The following is a 21,365-nucleotide window of genomic DNA, read 5'->3' on the forward strand; positions in this document are numbered from 1 at the left end:
TTTTTGTTTTCTAAAATGCATTTGCCTGCGGGCGCCAACACCCTCCTTCAATTTTTTTTTTTTAGTAATGTAACTCTTGTTGAATTTTTTGTATTGACTTGAACATTGATAACTTGGTGCCTTACAAATAATATTTCTTTGATAAACTAAATATTTCTATTTGTTTTTTCTGTTTAAGATTCTGGACATTTTAGTTTGAACTTTTTAATGTGTATTCACACAAAATAATTTATTTAAATTTTTTTTTGTTTTCTAAAATGCATTTGCCTGCGGGCGCCAACACCCTCCTTCAATTTTTTTTTTTTAGTAATGTAACTCTTGAAATAAGATTGAAAGAAATGCTTAATAATTTACATATTTTTGTTTGAAGGAATTCACATATTATTCAAACAAATTTATGAAGAATTGATAGCTAATCGAATGATGAACGATAGACTTTGTAATAAGATAGATAGTTTAAAAGATGATGTTAAACGTTTCACCAGTCAAATGGTACCAACATTTGATTTTTCAAATGATACTGAAGATGTGTCGTTTTTATCACAGTTTCCATTGTCTTCTAAAGAAAGTGTTGTTGAGTGTGAAAAAGTATTACAGATTGATTGTAATATAAAAGAGAAATTGGTATGTTAATGGAATCATCTATTTATTTATTTTATTCTTAAAATTTTAATTTATTGAGATTGTTCTGAACAAATTCTGTTGACAGAAAAATATGTTTTGTTCAATTGGTGGTAACGATGGTAAGACACATCTTCGTCGTATTTTATCCAAAACATTTACCAACAAATTTGTTATTGACTGTTCCTGGACTGGCAGGGCATTTGAAAAAGATGTAACAAAATTCAAAATCAAAGATTTACTGATTATTAGTTTAATGAAGGGTATATCATATAAGTACAGACTAATCAATTTTGTAATTTAACTGTAAGCATTTCAATCTATTTTTACCTACCTACCTACCTAATAATTTTTTTTAAATTATAAATTATAATAAAATTAATTTTTAGAATTTTTCTGAAGACATCCAGCCTATTGAAGATTTAATATGTGCAACTAGTTCAATCAAAGACAAGAACAAAGATCTTGTGCAACATCTCCGAAAATGGGCCGTGCAGTTCAACGTATCTCACGCGTGTGCTAATGAAATTTTGAAAATTCTTAGAAGTACAGGTATACAAGTTCCCAAAGATATTCAAACAATTCTCCATAAATATAAGGTTATTAGACCTATTCTAGAAATAGAAAATGGATCATATCTGGATTTAGGTATTTACAATATTGTACAACCTCATTTAGTCAAAGAAATAGATAGCATTCCGAATAATATCACAATAAAATTGAGTTTTAATATTGATGGGCTACCTTTAGCTAAAAGCTCTAAGACTCAGTTTTGGCCTATTCTTTTATCACTTATCAATGTACCAATTTTTTCAAACAAAATATTTCCAGTTGGTATTTATCACAGCTTTAAAGGCAAACCCGGTGATGTAAACGAGTACTTACGTCCATTTATTAATGAACTGAATAGCATTTTAACATCAGGTATTAAAATTAACGACAAGCTAATAAATTTTGAAGTAGCTCATATTGTAGCTGACGCGCCGGCTAAAGCTTTTTTATTGAATGTAAAAATCATAACGGCTATTTTTCTTGTTCTTCATGTGAAGTTGAAGGTGATTATATCGAAAATAAAGTTTGTTTCTTAGATTTTTCGGCGCCACTTAGAACAAATAATTCATTTAGATTAAAATCAAACTCTGAGTACCATAAAAATGGATCTAGTCCGTTAATAAATCTTCCAATTGATATAATAAAATGTGTGGTCTTAGATTACATGCGTTGTGTATGTCAAGGTGTGATGAAAAGACTGTTAGAATTCTGGATTAAAGGAAAAAAGCACTTAAGAATTTTGGAAGAAAAAAAAGATTCCATTTCTTTATCCCTATTTAATTTGAGAAAATCGGTACCGTCAGAGTTTGCTCGTTTGCCTAGATCACTAGATAATATAAGAGTTTTGGAAGGCTACCGAGTTCTGTGAATTTTTGCTATACACAGGTGTTGTTGTCTTAAAATCAAATTTGTCTAAAGAAAAATATAATCATTTTCTTCTCCTATTCATATCTATTAGAATTTTGTGTTCAAATGAAGTTTGTAATAAATATAATAATTTAGCCTCAAAATTGATAAGAGAATTTTTTGAAAGTTATTCAACTATTTACGGACCTCAGTTCATTAACTACAATTTGCACAGTTTAATTCATCTACCTTTTTTTGTTAGATTAATGGTAATATGGTCCATTGGACAATTTCAGTGCATTCAAGTACGAAAATTACCTTCAAACTCTAAAGAAGTCAATGAAATGCTGTAAATATCCACTTTCTGAAATAAAAAACAAAATAATAGCACTTGAATGTGAAGAATTGAAAACCATCACACCAAATAAATGTATTTTAAAGTATTTTAAAATAGATGAAAATCTTTCAAACTTTGAATTAACATTTTACCATCAAATTACTCTTAAATCTAACAACTACGTTATTTGCCGTAAAAATATTAAAAATCAGTTTTTTATTTTAGAAAATGATGATATAGTTATTATAAAAAAAATTTACAAAAATAATAGGGATGATGTGATTAAATTATCTGTTGTAAAATTATTAAGTATAAGTGATTTGTTTAAATTACCAGTGCCAACTAAACTTGTAGGTGTTTTTTTTTAAGTTCAATATGATACATTATAACAGGTGTTCAAATGTACATTTCACACCACATATTTTGTTAATTCACACAGTCTCTCTTCAATTTCAAATTTTTCTTCAAATTATCCCAAATTATCTACAAAATATAAATGTTTAGTAAATTGGAAGACTTGATTAAGTATTTAATCATTTATCAAAAAGAGATGTGCCGGGTCGCCACATTACTGACACTGGACGACCAAAAGGACCACCCTCCATAGCATGTTTCAATAAGTCCAAAATAAAATTAATTGAATACGATATAAAGTTGCTCCCATGCTCGACATTTTCTTGGTATTTTTAAAAAACATAAAGCTAAAAAATATCATTAAAAAAGTTGTTTTAAAAAAAACCTTTCATGTGCATGTGTTGTCTCCAAGTGTGTGTTGTGAGAGGATAGATGCTGATAAATCATTAATGGAGACTCATTGGTTTCTTTTACATGTGCTTCAAAATGTTTACACGAGTGAGCTGGGTATGGCTCCATCATAGATAATAAAGATATGGATAGGACATAATGGTCTTATCAGCGGTCTTCGAGGGGAACAATTGAGGCCAAATAAAGTATACCTATATCGAGTATCGACTATCAATATAAAGGAGCCTCAATTGCCTTCCCCTCCGAGAACGCGGCCTCAAATGTATTTAACATAGGTGTGGCCTATCCATATATTCATTGTAGAAATTCGCTAGACTAAACCGGTGTGAAAAATAATGCACCGGGATGTTTGGACCATATTATTTACATGGTTCATTATCCCGGTGCGGGATAATGTGGGATAATTTTAAACCGGTTTAGTCTAGCGAATTTCTATATTATCAATGGGCTCATAGCATGGATTAGGAAGGTGTCAACAATCAAAGAATCAACTTGATAATCAAACACTTAAGTTCAACAACCTGCAACTCAGGATCTTTTTATTCAGTGTCCTAATAAGTCCTAAGAAGGTTAGTTAGGTAAACCTATGGTTAGTTGAAGCTATGGTGATGATAGACGACTATCATCACTGGTCATGAGCTTTGCGATGATATTTTCCTACTAACTATCAAGGTATTCGATATTGTAAACATAACAATGAAAGAAAATATTTAAATATTATTAATTTGGTTGAGTTAGGATAGGACAGGAAATTAGACGTTAACTAATTATCATAGTTTTTAACACGGTCTTAAAGCTAGAGTCAGCTAGAGTTGTACCAGTATAGTTATTAAAAACTTAAATACAGCCAACATTAATTAATGATATTTTACCACAACAAATTATAAAATGTATTTTAAAATATAACAAAATATTATTTTGTTAGGATTTTATAAGGTTTTCAATACTTACCTATAAGTTTTTGTAAATAGAAAATGTATAAAATCAATAGTTTTAATTTACAATATGGTTTTGTGTTTTAATATCCTATTGACGAAGAATCCTCAAGGTTTTCTTCCCACATTTTTTGACATTGTACTAAATCTAATTTTTTTCCGCACATATTTACAAAGACTAAAACAGATATCTGACTATGTTTTTATTTGCATTTAGACTTTATAGTTTGTAATTTAATATGTAAAACACAATATTATTTTAAATTAAACATTTTTTTTCATCCCTAATAAATTACATTAATTTTTATACGTTTTCTAATACATATATTACGGTGATACTCTACGGTGTATACTATACCTCTGATCATAATAACTGTTCGTATTATTATAATGTAAACGGTACCTAGTTTTTGGATTGTAGTTAATATGTATAACAATATTTAGCTTCCAGTATACCTATTCTTTTGTTTAGTGTTATTTCACTCAGGTTTCTCCAAATTTTTTTTTTTTCAATTCATTGAACTCTAGTAGATTTTTTTGTATAAAAGGCTAGTTAGGTTCTCTTACGTTCCCCAATCAATATATTTTTGTATATATGTCTTTTTTTAAAACATTTACAACCTGGTGCCATATGACTTTTTTTCAATTTTTTTTCATAAATTTAACTCAATTGATTTTTAATTAAAATATTTTCAAATTTGTAAGTCTTCAGAGAATCCTAAATATTTAATTTCATCTCATTAATATTTGCTTTATGATGTTAATTTACCTACAGGCTTCCGTGCTCCCCTCCATAATTTTTTTACTGAAATTTCATTCGAATTAATCTTTCTGTATAGATTTATTAAACGTTGACAAGCTCACCACCCATCTAAATTTTTTTAATTTTTTTTTTTGCCTTCTAAGATACATTTGCCTGTTGGCGCCCACATCTTGTTTTCAATTTTATTTTATGAATTTACCTTTAGTTTATACATTTGTATAAATTTTTTTTAATATTGACAACTTGGTGTCCTATGAATAATACTTCTTTGATAAACTAAATATTTCTATTAGTTTTTTCTGTTTAAGATTCTGGACATTTTAGTTTGAACTTTTTAATGTGTATTCACACAAAATAATTTATTTAAATTTTTTTTTGTTTTCTAAAATGCATTTGCCTGCGGGCGCCAACACCCTCTTTCAAATTTACCTAGTTAGGTTCTCTTACGTTCCCCAATCAATATATTTTTGTATATATGTCTTTTTTTAAAACATTTACAACCTGGTGCCATATGACTTTTTTTCAATTTTTTTTTTTGCTTCTTAAAATGCGTTTGCCTGCGGGTGCCCGCGTTCCCTTTCAATTATTTTTCATAAATTTAACTCAATTGATTTTTAATTTGAATATTTTCAAATTTGTAAGTCTTCAGAGAATCCTTTATGTTTAATTTTATCTCATTAGTATTTGCTTTATGATGTTAATTTGCCTACAGGCTTCCGTGCTCTCCTCCATAATTTTTTTTCTGTTATTAAATTCCAATTAATCTTTCTGTATAGATTTCATAAACACTGACAAGCCTACCACCCAACTAAATTTTTTTAAATTTTGTTTTGCCTTCTAAGATGCATTTGCCTGTTGGCGCCCATATCTCCTTTTCAATTTTTTTTTTATGAATTTATCTGAAGGTAATAAATTTATATACATTTTTTTAATATTGACAACTTGGCGCCCTATGAATAGTACTTCCTTCAATTTTTTTTTACAATGTAACTAGTTGAATTTTTTATATGGACTTGGAGATAGATAACTTGGTGCCCTATGAATAATACTTCTTTGATAAATTAAATATTTCTATTAGTTTTTTCTGTTTAAGATTCTGGACATTTTAGTTTGAACTTTTTAATGTGTATTCACAAAAAAAATAAATTAAAATTTTTTTTTTTTTCTAAAATGCATTTTTCTGCGGGTGCCAACACCCTCCTTCAATTTTTTATTTTAGTTATGTAACTCTAGTTGAATTTTTTGTATAGACTTGAACATTGATAACTTGGTGCTCTATGATTAATATTTCTTTAGTAAACTAAATATGTCTATTAGTTTTTTCTGTTTAAGATTCTGGACATTTTAGTTTGAACTTTGTAATATATGTATTCCTATAGTATAATTTTTTTCTAGCGACTAGAATGGCGGCGGCGGCGGAGATTCTAAGCACGACGGGAATTGGAGTTATATATTATTATGCTAGGAACACGGACGTCAGCATCGTCGTCTGTCCCGCGAAAACTATTCTCGTCGCGGCAACGGAAGCAGTCGAGCAGACGCGGCCGAGACGGATTTCCAGGACGAAAATCACGGAGAGTATCAGGACCTCGCCACGTTGCGATCCGCCGATTCCCTCCATTTTTCGTCTATAGTGGTAATCCCGCCGGTCGATTCGAACCTCCGGTCGCTGCAGCCTATTCCGCAAGCACTGATATTGCTGTCTTTGCTCGCTCACTGTTTTCGGTTTACCATTGACGTCGCCTTCGACACAACAGTCTTGTCTTCAGCACTTCCACATGGTCGTCACGCACTATAGTCGCTATAGCCGTCACGTCACGTTGCGGTCGGGCCCGCCTCGCGCTCCGTCACGATGGTCGTCACTCGCGAGCAAACGCGCCATCGACTGCACTCGTCCGCCACGGCGGGACGACCATCCGGCAGAATGTGAATAGGTGACCTGCTGTGGTCTGAATCACGTACCACTCCCCTAAGCTTATTGTGTCTTGTCTGGTGTTATTTTTTTTTTATTTTTCCATCTCATTATTATAATTTCTGTTAATATTTTGTTCAATTTAAAAAAGTCAAAATTATAATTTATAAATACCTAAATAAATATTTTTTTCTTTTTTGTTTATATTAAATTTTGATCAACGTAAAAATTCAAAATCATAAATACCTAAATACATTTTTTTACAATTATTTTTTGTATGTTTGCCATGTTTTGGTCAATAATTGATTTTGTTTCGCAATTTTCTACAAATTATAATGAAGCTATATACATAATTGTCTCCAAAAACAACATACCTATTGTGTCTTTTTTTTGTGTTAAGAAGTATATTTTCATTTGTATTTATTTCAACAGAATAATGTTCCCCACTGACAATGCGTTCGTATGAAATAACCAACAGTGTTTTTGTTAAATTGCAAACTCAATAAAATTTACTGAGATTTTTGGTCACGTGAAAGCGGACAATAGTTTACCGGTGTAGTGATTCTTATGGAAATTAACGGAGGTAGGTATATACTTAGTATATACAGATTTAAAAACAAGGCTGATGGTTTTGCTGATAATAATAATATTTGGCAGTTGCCAACAATTGTTAACAATCAATAAATATTTAAATACCATGCTTTATACGTATAATAGATATAACTACTTTTTTGATTATTTGAGACTCAATATTAGTCAAGAAATGTAACAATAATAAGTTATTATTGTTACATCTCTTATTATTAATAACCGTATCCCACTATTGAGGTCGAGCGACTGATATTATTATGTAAATAAATCGTTTATTGCAATTTTCATATAAGACAAAATATGAGAAACGTATAAAGCCCGGTCCAGACCAAGAAACATTTGTAGGAAACATATGTCTCTGACATTGTCGTCGACAAATATTTATGTTACCGCTTATGAGCGGAAATCGGAAACATTGTCGACGACAATGTTGGAAACACGTGTTTCCGACAAATTTTTCTTTGGTGTGGACGGGGCTTAAAACAGTTCAAAATAGACAGATGGATTTTCGATGTTATCTGTGATAGTGTGATATTGTACTTATCGACGTACACTATGGTCTATCGTCTATGGCACTATAATATCATCGTAGCAACTAGCAAGTCTAGTCTCACTGGCTTGCGCATACATGGTATAGGTACGCTGCATTTTACGATTTACATTGTTAAAGTTTGTACCGATTGTATACGCGCTGTCAGCACGGGTGTAAATATGATGGGGAGACTTGAGGCTGCAGAGCTTAGTCCCCCAAATATTTCCTAACATCAGTGGCGTATTTAGGGGGGGGGGGGGGCAATTGCCCCGGGAAGCACTTTTCGTGGGAGCTTTTTTTCGAAAACAGATTTACAACGATTTAAGCAGTTATGCAAATGTCATCAAAACGTTCAATTAATGTTTAAACAAAGCTATTCTGTGCAAGTGCAATCAATCTCCGCATCTGATAATACACGCGCGTATTGGTTTGTCGTCAAATACCTCAATCTATATTGTTCTGTGCCTAAACTAAACATTTCTTGTGGGCTATGATGTTAATAACATCGTACCTACTGCAGTCAGTACAATAAGAGGGCCGTTTATCAAAATTATTGGTACCTATATAATTGTACAGGAGAGTGTTTTTAAGGTAGCTTACAGACTACAGTAATTTTGCAAGTTATCTTCAACCACATACAAGTATGACAAATTGAATTGGACAATTTTGTGAAGTTTGATAATGTACTTTTTAAAAACTTAAACTTACCAGAAATAGTATTTTGCATAAAAACAATAAATATTTTAAGAATCATCGGCGTGTCTGTAATCTCGCTCATCGGCCGCGGCGAATCTCGCACATTGTCAGCGAAGGGACAAAACTTACCAGCCCTGTCTGGTATATAAGTTATGATAGTTGATAGATAATAATTAATCTTCACAAAGAGAAATAAACAAATAAATATCTATATATTTAAAAATATTAAAGACCTAAGATGTGGGTTTAACATAAGTTATATTTAAGTTTTTTTTAATTTCAATTTTAAGTTGTCCGAAGATTTTTAATTTTTAATTTTATGTTCAAAAGCTTTTGGTTTTTTCATTAAACATTTATAATATATTGTTCTTTTAATTTTTTTAAAAGTTTTCCGAAGTTAAATTATATATATATTTTATATGTGTAAACAAAAGGAATTTTTTAGACCTTTTTATATTATATTCTAATTTTTAAAAAAAGTGTTTGTTTTGTTATAATTATAGAAAAATACTAAATTTGAACTACAATTTACAGTGCCAAACCGAATTAATTTTTTTGGCTAATAAACTGTCATTCGTGGTTCGTGTATATTGTAAGTAGGCAAGTAGCATGTTACTAGATATTTTTACTCTGCGATGAAAATTGAGAAATAAATAAGTTTATTGGCATAGTTCGGTGGAAAATACCAAGTAGCTGCCATGTTACATTTTGTTACCAAGGAATTTCATTAAATTTTTTTTTTTGTTTTCATTTTTGATTTGTGGCAATAAACAAAACGTTACGAAAATTGGTTGGAAAAATGTTGTACACAACCCAAACACGAATCCATTTTAAAATATTGGACTGTTGGAGTATTTATTTTGTACTTGGATAAATAAAATATTAGAAGTAGGATCTGTGTCATTCTGTGGTATAGTGACATTATGACTTGTGAGTTATAAGACAATTATTAATATAGCCTATAGGCAAGTAGGCAACATAAATCAATTTAAGTTTTGCCTTAGCGGTAGATCGCATACGGCATGATGGCAGGCTGGCGCTGCTGAATGGCCTGAATGCTGATTTGTATCGCTTAAGCCTTGGTTTCCTACAATCACGCGTGCGTGATTGCGCGGTGCGTGATGCGTGATCGCGCAAAAGTTGAAACCACGAAAAACTATGTAAGTGTTTATTAATAATTCACGCGCGTGAATATTCGCGCGCGCGATTGTCGATCACGCACTCCAGTCACGCAGCTGTCGCCACGAAGTCAACTTCTGCGTGAAACGCATTGCGGGATTTCATTTATTTTAATATATTATTTAATTATTATTTAATATAATATTATTGTATTATATGTTTTATTTGATTTTATCAATATCAAGTCAAATCAAACGGCAGGTAGAAGTAAGTAAGAATAATTTTCAAATATAAGCTGCTATATAAATAACAAATAATTTTTTTTTTGTAAATTATTACAATTTTCAATGTTTTTTTTTAAATTAGTTTTGGTGAACTATGGAGTCGAGGGCATTTAATGTTATGGATGACGAAAAACTCATAGAAGTTGTTCGTAATTATCCTGTAATTTATAAATTGAGTGACAAAAATTATAAGGATAATTGCATTAAAGATAATGTTTGGAAAGAAATTTCACAGTCTATTGGAAAAAACGGTATGTAATGTCATTAGAAAATTAATATAAATTATAAGTTAAAAATATAGTAAGATAGTAATATGATATAAGAAAATATTATGATTTGTGATTCAAATTGTTTGTTCTTGAATAACGAATACGAGACAACAGTCAAGAAAATTTGATATTTATAGAATATCAATATGTGACTGAATAAAATCTTATCTAAAATTAAATAATTTACTTACATTTCTAATAATACAGAATGTTTTAGTTTAATTATATCTATATGTGATAATTTATAGTGACCGAAAATAAACTTATATACATATAATGTTTGGTTTTATAACTTAAAATAATATGTTAGTTGATAATAATAAACTTAATTTTACATTATAAATAATATTACACTGAATATAATATGAAAATAGTTAATAGTAAAATCATATTTGGACTACTAATAATTTTTGTAAACAGTCAATATAATATATAACAACACTATCTTAATTAGTACGAGTCACGTGTTTTTGCTGCCAACTCACTGATCCTGACCTACTGTTAAAATAATCTTTAAAAGTTTCCCTAACTCGAAAAGCTTCATGAGTTGCGTTTCCTCCAACTGCACCAAATTGTATCATGTTCGTGTTCGTTTGAACGTCTGTTATGGGATCTCTGTCTGTCGAATCCATAGGACACACCATTCGTTCTTCTCGTAACATGTTATGGATAATACATGCGGCCATTATTAAATTGTCGACTGTGTCAGGCAGAATATTAATTGGCGTGAAAAATACACGAAAGTATTGACACATTATGCCAAACGTATTTTCTGTGGTTCTTCGAGCTCGACTTAGGCGGTAATTAAAAATGGCTTTTTTTGGATCTAGTTTTGATTGGTTTCGGGGATAAGGCCTCATCATTGTCTCCGTCAATTTAAATGCTTCGTCACCGACAAATACATGTGGCAAGACTACATCAGTGTTTGGTAAACATTTTGGTTCTGGAAATTTGAATTCTCCGGTTGATATTGATTTGCCCAAATTAGATTTAGGGAAAATTCCTGCATCGCCTTCTTTACCATACGATCCTATGTCTACCACCAGAAATTTGTTATTCGCGTCGACTAAAGCCAATAACACAATTGAAAAAAATGACTTGTAATTAAAAAACAGCGATCCAGAGTTATCAGGGCAAACGATCCGTATGTGCTTCCCGTCTATGGCGCCGCAGCAATTTGGAAAATTCCACATTTCATAGAAATCGTTGGCTACTTTCGACAAACTACATTGCGTTGGTTCAGGTATTGCTATATTTTTTAAACGATGACAAATAGCAACTAATACTTCCCTTATAATAGTACTTATCCAACTGTGAGATATTCGGAATTGAAAAGCAAGGGATCTATAACTTTCACCGGTTGCTAAAAATCTGTAAAATATAAATAATACACTAAAATTATTTTCAGTAAATGATTGTAAGACAAGATGGCGCACAATAAGAGATTCATATAAAAAAAATTTAAAGAAACGAAGATTAGGTACCGGTTCAGCAGCTACAACAAAATCGAAGTACAATGACGATTCATTAAGTTTTTTAGATAACATCGAAAACGAAAGAAGGTAAACAATTATTATATGTCGTATATTATTATGTATTATATTGTATTGAATTTTTAAACCTTAGATAAGGATTATAAAAATGTTATGAATTTTTAACTACTAAGGTTACTTGTACATTTTTTTTTGAAAATAGAAAACAATTAAAAAACGCAGTTGTAAAATCAATACATTTTATATTTATGTGTATTTTTTATGTGTAATTATTTTCAGAACTACATCGAACATTTCAGTAGAAAAAAAAGCCTGCAATGACAACACAAACTACTCAGAAATGGCCGTAAATGATAGTTTTGACCAAACTGAAGAAATCGAGCCAGAGAAGGAACTGTTACTTAAAAGTTCTGAACCATTATTAGATATGCCCATTGATGACAAACTACCAAATACAGAAATAAACCATAGTTTGATAGATTCATTTACAAAACCGTGCGAAAAAAAAACAACACGAAGAGCTCAAGATAAAATATTAGATGAAATTAAAAAAGGACGAGAGGAGCGATTGGCAGCGTTAAGAGAAATGAAACAACAAGAATCTATTGATCCAATTCAAACTTTTTTTAAAAGTATGGCGTCAACGGTTTCAATGTTTCCTCCAGAATCAGTTGTGGAAGCCAAAATGAGGATATTTAACATTGTTTCCGAAATGGAATTACGCTTATTAAAAACAAAGGCTACCACGAGTACACCACCTGTAGAAACAATGACATCAACATCAACATTTTCATCGAATCTGCAAGTTCCTACAATACTTGCCGATGAATCTTCGTGTTCCACTACGATGTCAAGTGTTTCGGACATTTCAAATCCTACTCCATCTGCGAAGTCCAATTTTTTTTATTTAAAATATCTCGAAGAATATTAATTTTTTTATTTTTATTAAGCAAGTTTAACATTTTTCATGCACAGTTTTATTTTATTTTATTTTGAAAAAAAATTATTTTTTGATATTTTATAGTTTGAAAATTACCAGATTGGTACGAAGTTAGTATATATATTATTTTATTTTATTAAAATGAAATCTCCATATAACATTGGTGTAAATTTAAATATTTATTATTTTTTGTTGCTTTATTTTAATTACTATTAACGCTCAGTGGTTAGGACTTAGGTTAGATATATTCCAAGTTCTAAATAAATAATATGTATGTATTTTTTAAATGAATCATTCTATCAATATCAGAATAATATAATTGAAATGGAAAATTACCCAAATATTTATTGTCCCTTTCTTATTTTGATAAATATACCTATAGTACAATAATTTTACTTACCTTAGAGTGACGCTAAGTTTCTCTTCTGGTGATATTGGTTTCTTAATCCGATTACTTGGACGCCTTCTTATATCTTCTTTAATAGCATTTAGTATATAATTAAATAATTCAAATGACACTCTAAAATATGCCCTGAATCTAGTTTCATTGTCAATTAGGCGCCTTTGAATTAAAGTACTGAAACAACCCTCCCTGCTCCGTTGACTAAACATTTCATCATTTTCATTACGGAAATGATTCGCAAGTAGCAATAGTTCTTCATCTGCTTCATCCTCCAAAATATTGTAAAGCATAACTACGTCCATTTTGATGAAATACTAAACATCAACTGACGAAGTGACGACACTTTTCTAAACTCCAAATCGCGCAGTCGTAAACACGCATCGTAGCAAAACACTTCCATCACGCATCACGCAAGCGTGATCGCGCAAACGCGCATCGCGCACCGCGCAATCACGCACGCGTGATTGTAGGAAACCACGTCTTTATTCGCTTCTATTTTGTTCTGTGATACGACGTGGTATGTTTGATGACGTCACTTATATTGATTACAATGTGATAAGGAAAAAAGTTCGAAAGTACAATATTGAATGACAACTTCAACTCTACAATAGTACAGATTACAGCCATACAAACTACAAGTGTGTAACAACTATGATGCAATCGTACTAATCGTATCCAAAGGCTAAACTCTGATGAACCCCATTGCAATTACCAGCTGCAGTAGCGGACATTATTGACTTATTGAGTGATTTCAAATTTTGCTTTACGAAACTTCAGACCACCTGCTGCGGTGGCGGTCCGAAGTATTTCATATTGTTATTCACCCGTTCCCGTGTCCTCGACTTCCTGGACAGCGATGTCTTTGATTTAGGTCAAATCTGTTGATGTCCCGCAGATGGAAAAGTAATTACACCCGAACTGCCATTGCAAACTGTACTTTGTTTTTTTCTTTTTTAATGCAACCTGCAATATTTTATTCCTTAACAGCAAACTATTAGCCGACTACGAACAGCAGTTTGGTGTGACCAGTGCTGAGATCACATCGAAAATCAGCAGACTTGGCCATATAGCGAGCAGTGAGTAATAATTAACACATGGACCTTCAGAGGTGGGGTCTTAACAATTCTTTTTTTGATATACACAGACGATAGAAATGACTACATCAAAGAAATCGAACGAAACCTCGACGAGGTACATGATTTGGTTAGTACATATGAAAAAAAAAAATAATATTATGGTACCTATTATATGGTATTTTTACTCGGATATTCAATATTTTTCAAGTTGGAACAAATGGACCTGTCGGTCAAAGAATCTGATGTGTCTGTACGGGCCAAACTGCACAATCGAGTAGCTAGTTACAGGGCTGAACTGCACAGATTAGCCAAGGAGTTTGCCCGAGCAAAATGTACGGTCAACATTGATTTAGGTATATTACATAGTAAATAGGTAGGCACTGCACAATATTTGTTGTAGATTCATAATAATTGTTTATTTAAATTAAATATTACAGAAGATGATAATCATTTTGCTGAAAGTGAAGATGTGACTTCAGAACAAAAACAGAGGCTACTGTATACGTCTGAACGTCTAAACCAATCAGGAATACAATTGGATAATACTTATCGTATTGCCGTTGAAACTGAAGAAATCGGTTCACAAATACTGACAGATTTAAATCGCCAACGAGAAACTATGCATAACTCTTTTAATAGGGTAACTTAGTTCATCACTTCACATTTGACTTAAAGTAGCTTAAATTTATGTTTTTCATACTCAATTTGTATTATTGCAGCTCAGAGATGCAAATGCAGACCTTGGTAGAAGCACCCGAATGATAAATGCCATAATTGTTCGTTCCAGACAACACAAAATCATACTCTTTGGTGTTATGGCAGCGTTTTGTTTTCTCTTGATCTTTGCATTTTACCATACATTCCTTTAAATATACATTCCTATTTCACGGGTTAACTTGTTTTAGTTTTGTTATTGCCTTTTTTAATTTAAAATATAATTGTTATTATTTATATTTGAAATAATTTTAACAGTCATTTCTGAACAACTATCTTTATAAACGTAAAATATTTAAATACTGTCATAACAAATAAAAATGTGTATTTATAATTCTATAGATTTCTAACGATAACATCATATAACTAAGAGTATGCAACGCCCGTGGGTTATCTCTGTCTTATAATCATACAGCATACAAAATTTTAGTTTCACAATAATTCATTTTACTCTGTTATATCCAAAATTAGGTGAATTGATAAATATCTTACAATTTAAAAGTAAACTACTATCTAAGCCTTCTTGTAAATTTTAAAATTACAACAGTTTTGAAATGCTTACAACTTGCTTTTTAATTAAGATATCAGTAAAAGCCTTCGAGATGCCTCGTATAATAATTTTACTTTTAAATTTTATATTAAGCCAATTCACTCTAATTTTAAAAATAACAGAAAATTTGTTATGTTGTACATTTGTAAGACGGAGACAACACTTGTGGGTGTGAGATCCTCTTATGTCAATTCATATTAAATTTATTTATGTGCTTATAAACAAATTATGTATTATTTTTGTCCGCCTTGTTAAAATTAATTATACTGAATTATTTAATATCAGCTCTTTTACTGGTTTATTTTAATTTTATGCTGCAATAGTAATACCACATTGTCTAATTAAATTTATTCAGAGGATTGGCAAAATAAATAATATTGTCATTAATATATGACTATCATTCAATATGCATTGAATTGCTATTTTTAATATTCTTGTGGATTTTAGGCCTTTAAAACAAGTCCTCCAGGTAAATTTGCTGCCATATTTCCCTGTTATCTGCAAATTCTCTCCATTGTAAGCGCAGTCTACCTAATAATCTTTTTCCAAACAAATCTTCCATTAGAGTAGGTGTAATATTTATTTTCTCTCAGACCCATGCACAATATAGATAAAACGCATTCACGTAAAATCGTTTTTTATGACTTATGTAAAATCATCTACTACAAAAATTATAGAGGATAATATTTTTGAGGTTTGACATATTATTAGTTTTACATTTTATTATTATTAGACTTACAAAATAAAAATAAAATTAATACATTTAATTGAATAATAAATTGTTTTGAGACAATACTTAGGCAATTTTATATATTGAATAGTGAATACCCTCAAAAGCATTACAAAAAAAATGATTGCGTGATTGTGTCTTGTCTATATTGTGTGGGCCAGAGAGAAAACAAACAGTGCACTAACATCCTCTTAATTATTGAGGAGCAAAATGCATAATGAATAATAGCTTCATTTTAATTTTAGAATATAACAAATTGGTACAATACACAACAGAATTGAATCTGAAAAGTTTTCTACTTGAAATAGTACAATATAGTACCAATTATAATAATTTTTTTAAAATATACTAAGTCTACAAAATTTAAATATATTGAATGAACCATGAATTACATTGATTTATATAATGCATTTATAATTATGTTTAAATAATAATTTTTTCATTAATTTAAAATTTGCTATTAAACAATATCTGAAAATAAAACTAACAATGTTGTCTTAAAATAATGTTTATATTACATTAAGACAGTGGAATATTTTTATAAAAATTAAATCAAATTAATTTTAAAATTATTTTACCATTACGGTTGAAATTCACTCTCAAATATGTGGAAAAACACCTTAATTAGTTCTTTAGCTTCAGTGTCCGTTTTACTGATCATTGTTATAAACTGAGGAAAATCAATAGCTAAAATCTATTAAAAAAAAAAATTGAGATAAATAAAATTAAAATTGTACCATGCCTAGATATTGTATTTTATTCAGTGTAAGGTTTAGGATGATCAGTTGTTGGAGGGCAATCCAATACTCCTATACTTTATTATAGTGGACCTTACCGCTGAACATTTGCTTATAGCATGTGGCCCCTGTATTTGTAGTCCAATAATGGTTTCAACTTTTTTATTCCCAAATATTTTGGCTCGTTCTTGGAACACTTTTGCGTCTTTGCCATCACTATAATTGCATTTTATTAGCAATAAATCTGTCTCCTGAAAAACAACAGTCATTTTTAATGAAATATTTCCAAAGAATTTGTTAAGGCCATACCTAAGTGATTTATAGGCTGTAGACATTTAAGTATAGATAGTAAGTTAAGTTAGGATAAAATAAATACTATCAGCGGTAGGTATTCAATCAAGACTTACTATATATTGTAATGTATTGATTTGCTACTAAGTCATTAAATATAATATTTTTATAGATTATTATAACATTAATATTGTTTCCATAAATTATAGGGTTAGGTAATACAGTTTTTAATGTATCCTTCTATTATAATGTTAGTCTATACATCATAGTGGCGAAGTTCACATAAGGTGGTGCAGAAAAAATATAGTAATAAGATACCTATCTATCTAAGATGGTAAAAAAAATATTAACTTTGTTATAGGTACATACCTAAAATAATGTACCTACTTAGTACTTATCTAAATCGGCAATTAATGGCCAATGTACGGTGGTGTGTTATCGTTTCAACGATTTATGCGACATGGCGGCACAATAAAAATATAGTTCCAGTGCAGACATTAAATGTGTTCCAAAAAAACATGTATTACTAACTGACATGTCAAAGAATGTAGCTAATATTTATACGGCCACCCGTAACACAAAAATCTGTGCTCTGCGAATTATTTAATCGCTGATATAAACAATTCTCAACACAAGCTGCAAAAACTTTTTTTTTATATACATTTTTTTTTTTTTTATCATTACAGACCATGTGTAAAATAATCAATATTATAATTTACTATAGGAATCTAATATTTTTTATATAATATTTTTGGGTAGGTAGTTCACATTCTCCTGTGCTCCATAGCACAAGTCACCACTGATAAATATATGTATATAGTATATAATTATAATTTTTATTACATGTGATTGTAAAGCTTGTACAAATCGTGAAGCTTCAGTTCCACATGCAAAAGCAACAAAACAATTTTCTCCAGACTGTTGATTACATTTGGTGAGAGGCACAATTGATTTTTCGGATTCATTTGAAATTCCATACCTAAGAAACAATACAGCCACATAAGTCTTAGGCATGAATAAATGTTTTTTCATTTTTAGACCACATTTATACAGAATAAAAAAAAATTCTCATTTTAATACAATTAATTTTAAGAACTATTAAAGTTAGGTATTAGCCGAATCTAACAAGATTTTAAACATACTTGTGTAAAGTGTAGGGTAGGTATGAAAAAAACTAATTTACATTTGATTCGCAATCTTTTGAGATCTATCATTCTGGTAACTATATAGTATATACTTACTTGTGTAATTCTTCAGATAACTGGACAACTATGGGCTCTTCATTTACCACCCAGTTGTCACCTTCGTTCCATGTATAATCGTACACGGTTCTCCAATTGTTATTCCATACATTAAGATCGGCTTTGACAAATTGATCTAATTGAAGGGCAAAAACACTTTTTATAATAGTGATTATAGTGGTTTACGTTTACAACAGATATGAATGACCGATGACGATGTCACATTTATGATACAGTAATAGTATCACCTATTATATCTATTTTCTTCCTGTTCTATTTTATATTATGTATATTATGAAATACCTACCAGCCAATTGGTTGTAATAAAACTGGTAACAACTGAATTGCAATTCTCGACTGGACTCTATCACCGGCTGAGTAGAACAAAACAATGAAATCTTTAAAGATGCGCAGTCACGAACTCTAAACTGACCACAGGCAACTACCACTGTTGAATTGATTGTGTCCCTCACGAAAACGCTGAATAATAATAATCGAATAGAATGACCAAAATCAGTTTTAGTAGTTTGGTTTTTTTGATGTAACTCAAAACTAAATAACCATAAATTGTTGAAATTTTCACCAAAAGTTCAGATTATAATTTTTACACTGTATAATTTTCAAAATATACTGATCCTTTTTGAGGTATTTATAAACATTTGACAATTTTGTTGGATTAAAAAGTTTGTAAATGTAATGCAATATTCTTCACAACTTGATGATTTCATAGAGCTCAGATATTAATGACCATAATTTCACTAGAATATGCATACAATTTTTATAGTTAAGGATTGAAATTTTTGAGAAAAGTTATTCATAAATAGTTGATACTGTAAACAAAAGATATAAAAAAATATTTGAACAGTTTTTTTTTTTTTTATGGATATTTTAAGTTTAAATTTGGACAAAATTAAATATATAAATGAAGAATAGTAATTTTTGATTTTTTGTTGTAATTAAAAAATATTTATATTCGTGGGTATTAGGTTAATAAATTATTATATTTTATACACTCAATGACGTTTTCAAGTGCAATGTTTTCGGCAAAAATTCATATTTAACCTACTACTGTACCTTACTAATAGTAAAATAAATTACCTTAATGACAATATTATCATAAAAATATAATATAATATAAGTAATTATTACTGATATTATAGGCTGACAGACTGTTTTTGCCCAGAATTATTTTTGTGTAGATGCAATGATTTTATATCATTGAGTTAAAATTTAACACATATTTATTACAGTGACTCACACCTACACACCTAAATACCTAATATACAGCCGACTCTGCTGAGCAGAGTGGTACCTAGCCACCTTTTTTAATTTCATATTCAGAAGCAGTCAAGCAGAATACCTATTTTTCTGAAACTTGTTGACGTACCAATAGGAAAGTAATGTACCTATCTATATTGAACAACTTGTTTAGAGAATCATAATTTTTGTTAACAATATTGGTGGGAGGATTTTTACTGCCCTATTTTAAATCTAACCTTTTAAAACTAAACAACAATGATAAATTATATAAATGATATTGGTTAACCGTTAACATATACAGATCAAATCATAATATTTATCATAAATCATGTTATTTCAGATGAATATTCTTCTAATAACATGTTTTTACACCTTATTAATAAAACTTAAAAATGTAATATTCTTTTTTTTTTATTAAAGTTAAGGCTTCAACTACTAGTCATTAGCCTGTGGTACTGTAGGGGAGGGTACTGTAGATTTTATTACACGTGTTTGTTTTGGCAGAATTTTTGATTTGGACATCCGTTGGTATGTGCCATGCCCGGTCAGGGGATGGCAGCCTCTCTCTCCAGACCAATGTATGCCCGGAGAGAAGTGAATGCCTTAGTCACCCTTTATCAAACCCATCAATCTTATATAAAAAAAAATGTAAAAATCTATTTTTCTTTTTTTTTTGCCAAATTAAGAAAAGTGATGTTAAGAATATGATCTTACAATATTAGTGACAGTAGATACATACCTAATTACATAGTCACATCCCAGTCAGGCATTTACTTGGCACGACCAAGTATCAACATTTCTCAGTCTGATAAATCTCCTATTGATACCTCTTAACAAGTTTTTATTTTTATTTTTACCTTTGTTTGGTTGGTCCTAGCACAATTGTGCATCTCTGACAATCATCCACAGTTACTGAACCGGTATGGTCCAGCAAGTAAATATTGGAGTCCTGACAATTGCGTACAACAAATTGTTGGCCGCCAATTGACCCTGGAGACTTATACGCCATGCAGCCGTTCAAATTTTCCATTACGTAATCCGCAGGGTCCAAGTGTTTTCGTTCAACCCTGTGAACCCAATGAATCAATCAATCATAAATTGTACTAACCAGTTGTAGGCTTAGCCCCTCAAATATTTGCATAGTCCACCCAGATGAAAAATAATGAAACTCAGCACTTAGTGTTTGGTACTTTTAGTCTCTCCAAAATGTAAGGTATAGTTGCACCTATGATTAGTTCTTATTTTTTAAAAATACATTTAAATATACGGTACAAGGCCAACATTATATGATTATTGAACGTGGGTATGTGAAGTTACTTATTATATAATCCATGATCATAACAGACTAACTGAAAAATAGGGTCTTCAGCACCTCCAATTTTTCTTTAAAAATACCCCTCTGTTGGCTATTGTGAAACTGCCCATTAGTGAAAATACATTACCAATCTCATAAGAATTCATACCTACCTTATCATTCATATCCAGATGTCCTAAATCAAAGCACATATATTAAACAATTCAACATAAATATAGTTACCATGAGTACACTAGTTTTTTTGGCTCTTTGGCAGCCCCAGTGGTTTTGCAACACAAACATCCCATTTTTTGCACAAACGTTGAATTGTCATTGTTTCCTTGGTTGTAATAATATGTATATAAAAATCCGTTTCCACGGCAACCCGAGTTTAAACATAATTAAACTATTCAT

General features: G+C 30.4%; 5 protein-coding genes across 7 annotated transcripts; 3 read left to right on the forward strand and 2 right to left on the reverse strand.

The window, feature by feature from the left end:
• The first annotated feature begins 423 nt into the window (after window positions 1-423).
• LOC132938124 (uncharacterized) lies at window positions 424-7,081 on the forward strand. The gene is made up of 5 exons (XM_061004806.1): window positions 424-624; window positions 710-835; window positions 904-927; window positions 1,011-1,173; window positions 6,215-7,081. Exons 1-5 carry the CDS (start codon window positions 424-426, stop codon window positions 6,451-6,453), a joined length of 753 nt encoding a protein of 250 aa, XP_060860789.1. The 3' UTR covers window positions 6,454-7,081.
• Window positions 7,082-8,791: 1,710 nt separating this feature from the next.
• On the forward strand, window positions 8,792-12,815 carry LOC132938721 (uncharacterized). 2 transcript variants are annotated; one of them, XM_061005726.1, is made up of 4 exons: window positions 8,792-9,936; window positions 10,036-10,204; window positions 11,631-11,784; window positions 11,995-12,815. In XM_061005726.1, exons 2-4 carry the CDS (start codon window positions 10,048-10,050, stop codon window positions 12,644-12,646), a joined length of 963 nt encoding a protein of 320 aa, XP_060861709.1. In that variant the 5' UTR covers window positions 8,792-9,936; window positions 10,036-10,047; the 3' UTR covers window positions 12,647-12,815. The 2 variants fall into 2 exon arrangements, with proteins under 2 accessions (XP_060861709.1, XP_060861708.1); XM_061005725.1 differs by having other exon boundaries at window positions 8,792-10,204.
• On the reverse strand, window positions 10,191-13,508 carry LOC132938719 (uncharacterized). Its single transcript, XM_061005722.1, has 2 exons — window positions 13,056-13,508; window positions 10,191-11,593 (listed from the first exon to the last, which is right to left on the reverse strand). The coding sequence occupies exons 1-2, from the start codon at window positions 13,358-13,360 to the stop codon at window positions 10,669-10,671; spliced, it is 1,230 nt and encodes a 409-aa protein (XP_060861705.1). The 5' UTR covers window positions 13,361-13,508; the 3' UTR covers window positions 10,191-10,668.
• A 149-nt stretch (window positions 13,509-13,657) lies between these two features.
• LOC132938723 (vesicle transport through interaction with t-SNAREs homolog 1A) lies at window positions 13,658-15,682 on the forward strand. Its single transcript, XM_061005727.1, has 6 exons — window positions 13,658-13,961; window positions 14,046-14,134; window positions 14,203-14,261; window positions 14,343-14,487; window positions 14,572-14,774; window positions 14,854-15,682. Exons 1-6 carry the CDS (start codon window positions 13,954-13,956, stop codon window positions 15,001-15,003), a joined length of 654 nt encoding a protein of 217 aa, XP_060861710.1. The 5' UTR covers window positions 13,658-13,953; the 3' UTR covers window positions 15,004-15,682.
• Window positions 15,683-16,081: 399 nt separating this feature from the next.
• Window positions 16,082-21,285, reverse strand: LOC132938720 (protein XRP2-like). 2 transcript variants are annotated; one of them, XM_061005724.1, is made up of 7 exons: window positions 21,125-21,239; window positions 20,515-20,724; window positions 18,705-18,877; window positions 18,398-18,533; window positions 18,000-18,135; window positions 16,964-17,116; window positions 16,082-16,822 (listed from the first exon to the last, which is right to left on the reverse strand). In XM_061005724.1, the coding sequence occupies exons 1-7, from the start codon at window positions 21,130-21,132 to the stop codon at window positions 16,709-16,711; spliced, it is 930 nt and encodes a 309-aa protein (XP_060861707.1). In that variant the 5' UTR covers window positions 21,133-21,239; the 3' UTR covers window positions 16,082-16,708. The 2 variants fall into 2 exon arrangements, with proteins under 2 accessions (XP_060861707.1, XP_060861706.1); XM_061005723.1 differs by having other exon boundaries at window positions 16,084-16,822; window positions 21,195-21,285.
• Between the last annotated feature and the right edge of the window lie 80 nt (window positions 21,286-21,365).

The sequence above is a fragment of the Metopolophium dirhodum genome, chromosome 2 (assembly GCF_019925205.1).
Source record: "Metopolophium dirhodum isolate CAU chromosome 2, ASM1992520v1, whole genome shotgun sequence".
NCBI lineage: Eukaryota > Metazoa > Arthropoda > Insecta > Hemiptera > Aphididae > Metopolophium > Metopolophium dirhodum.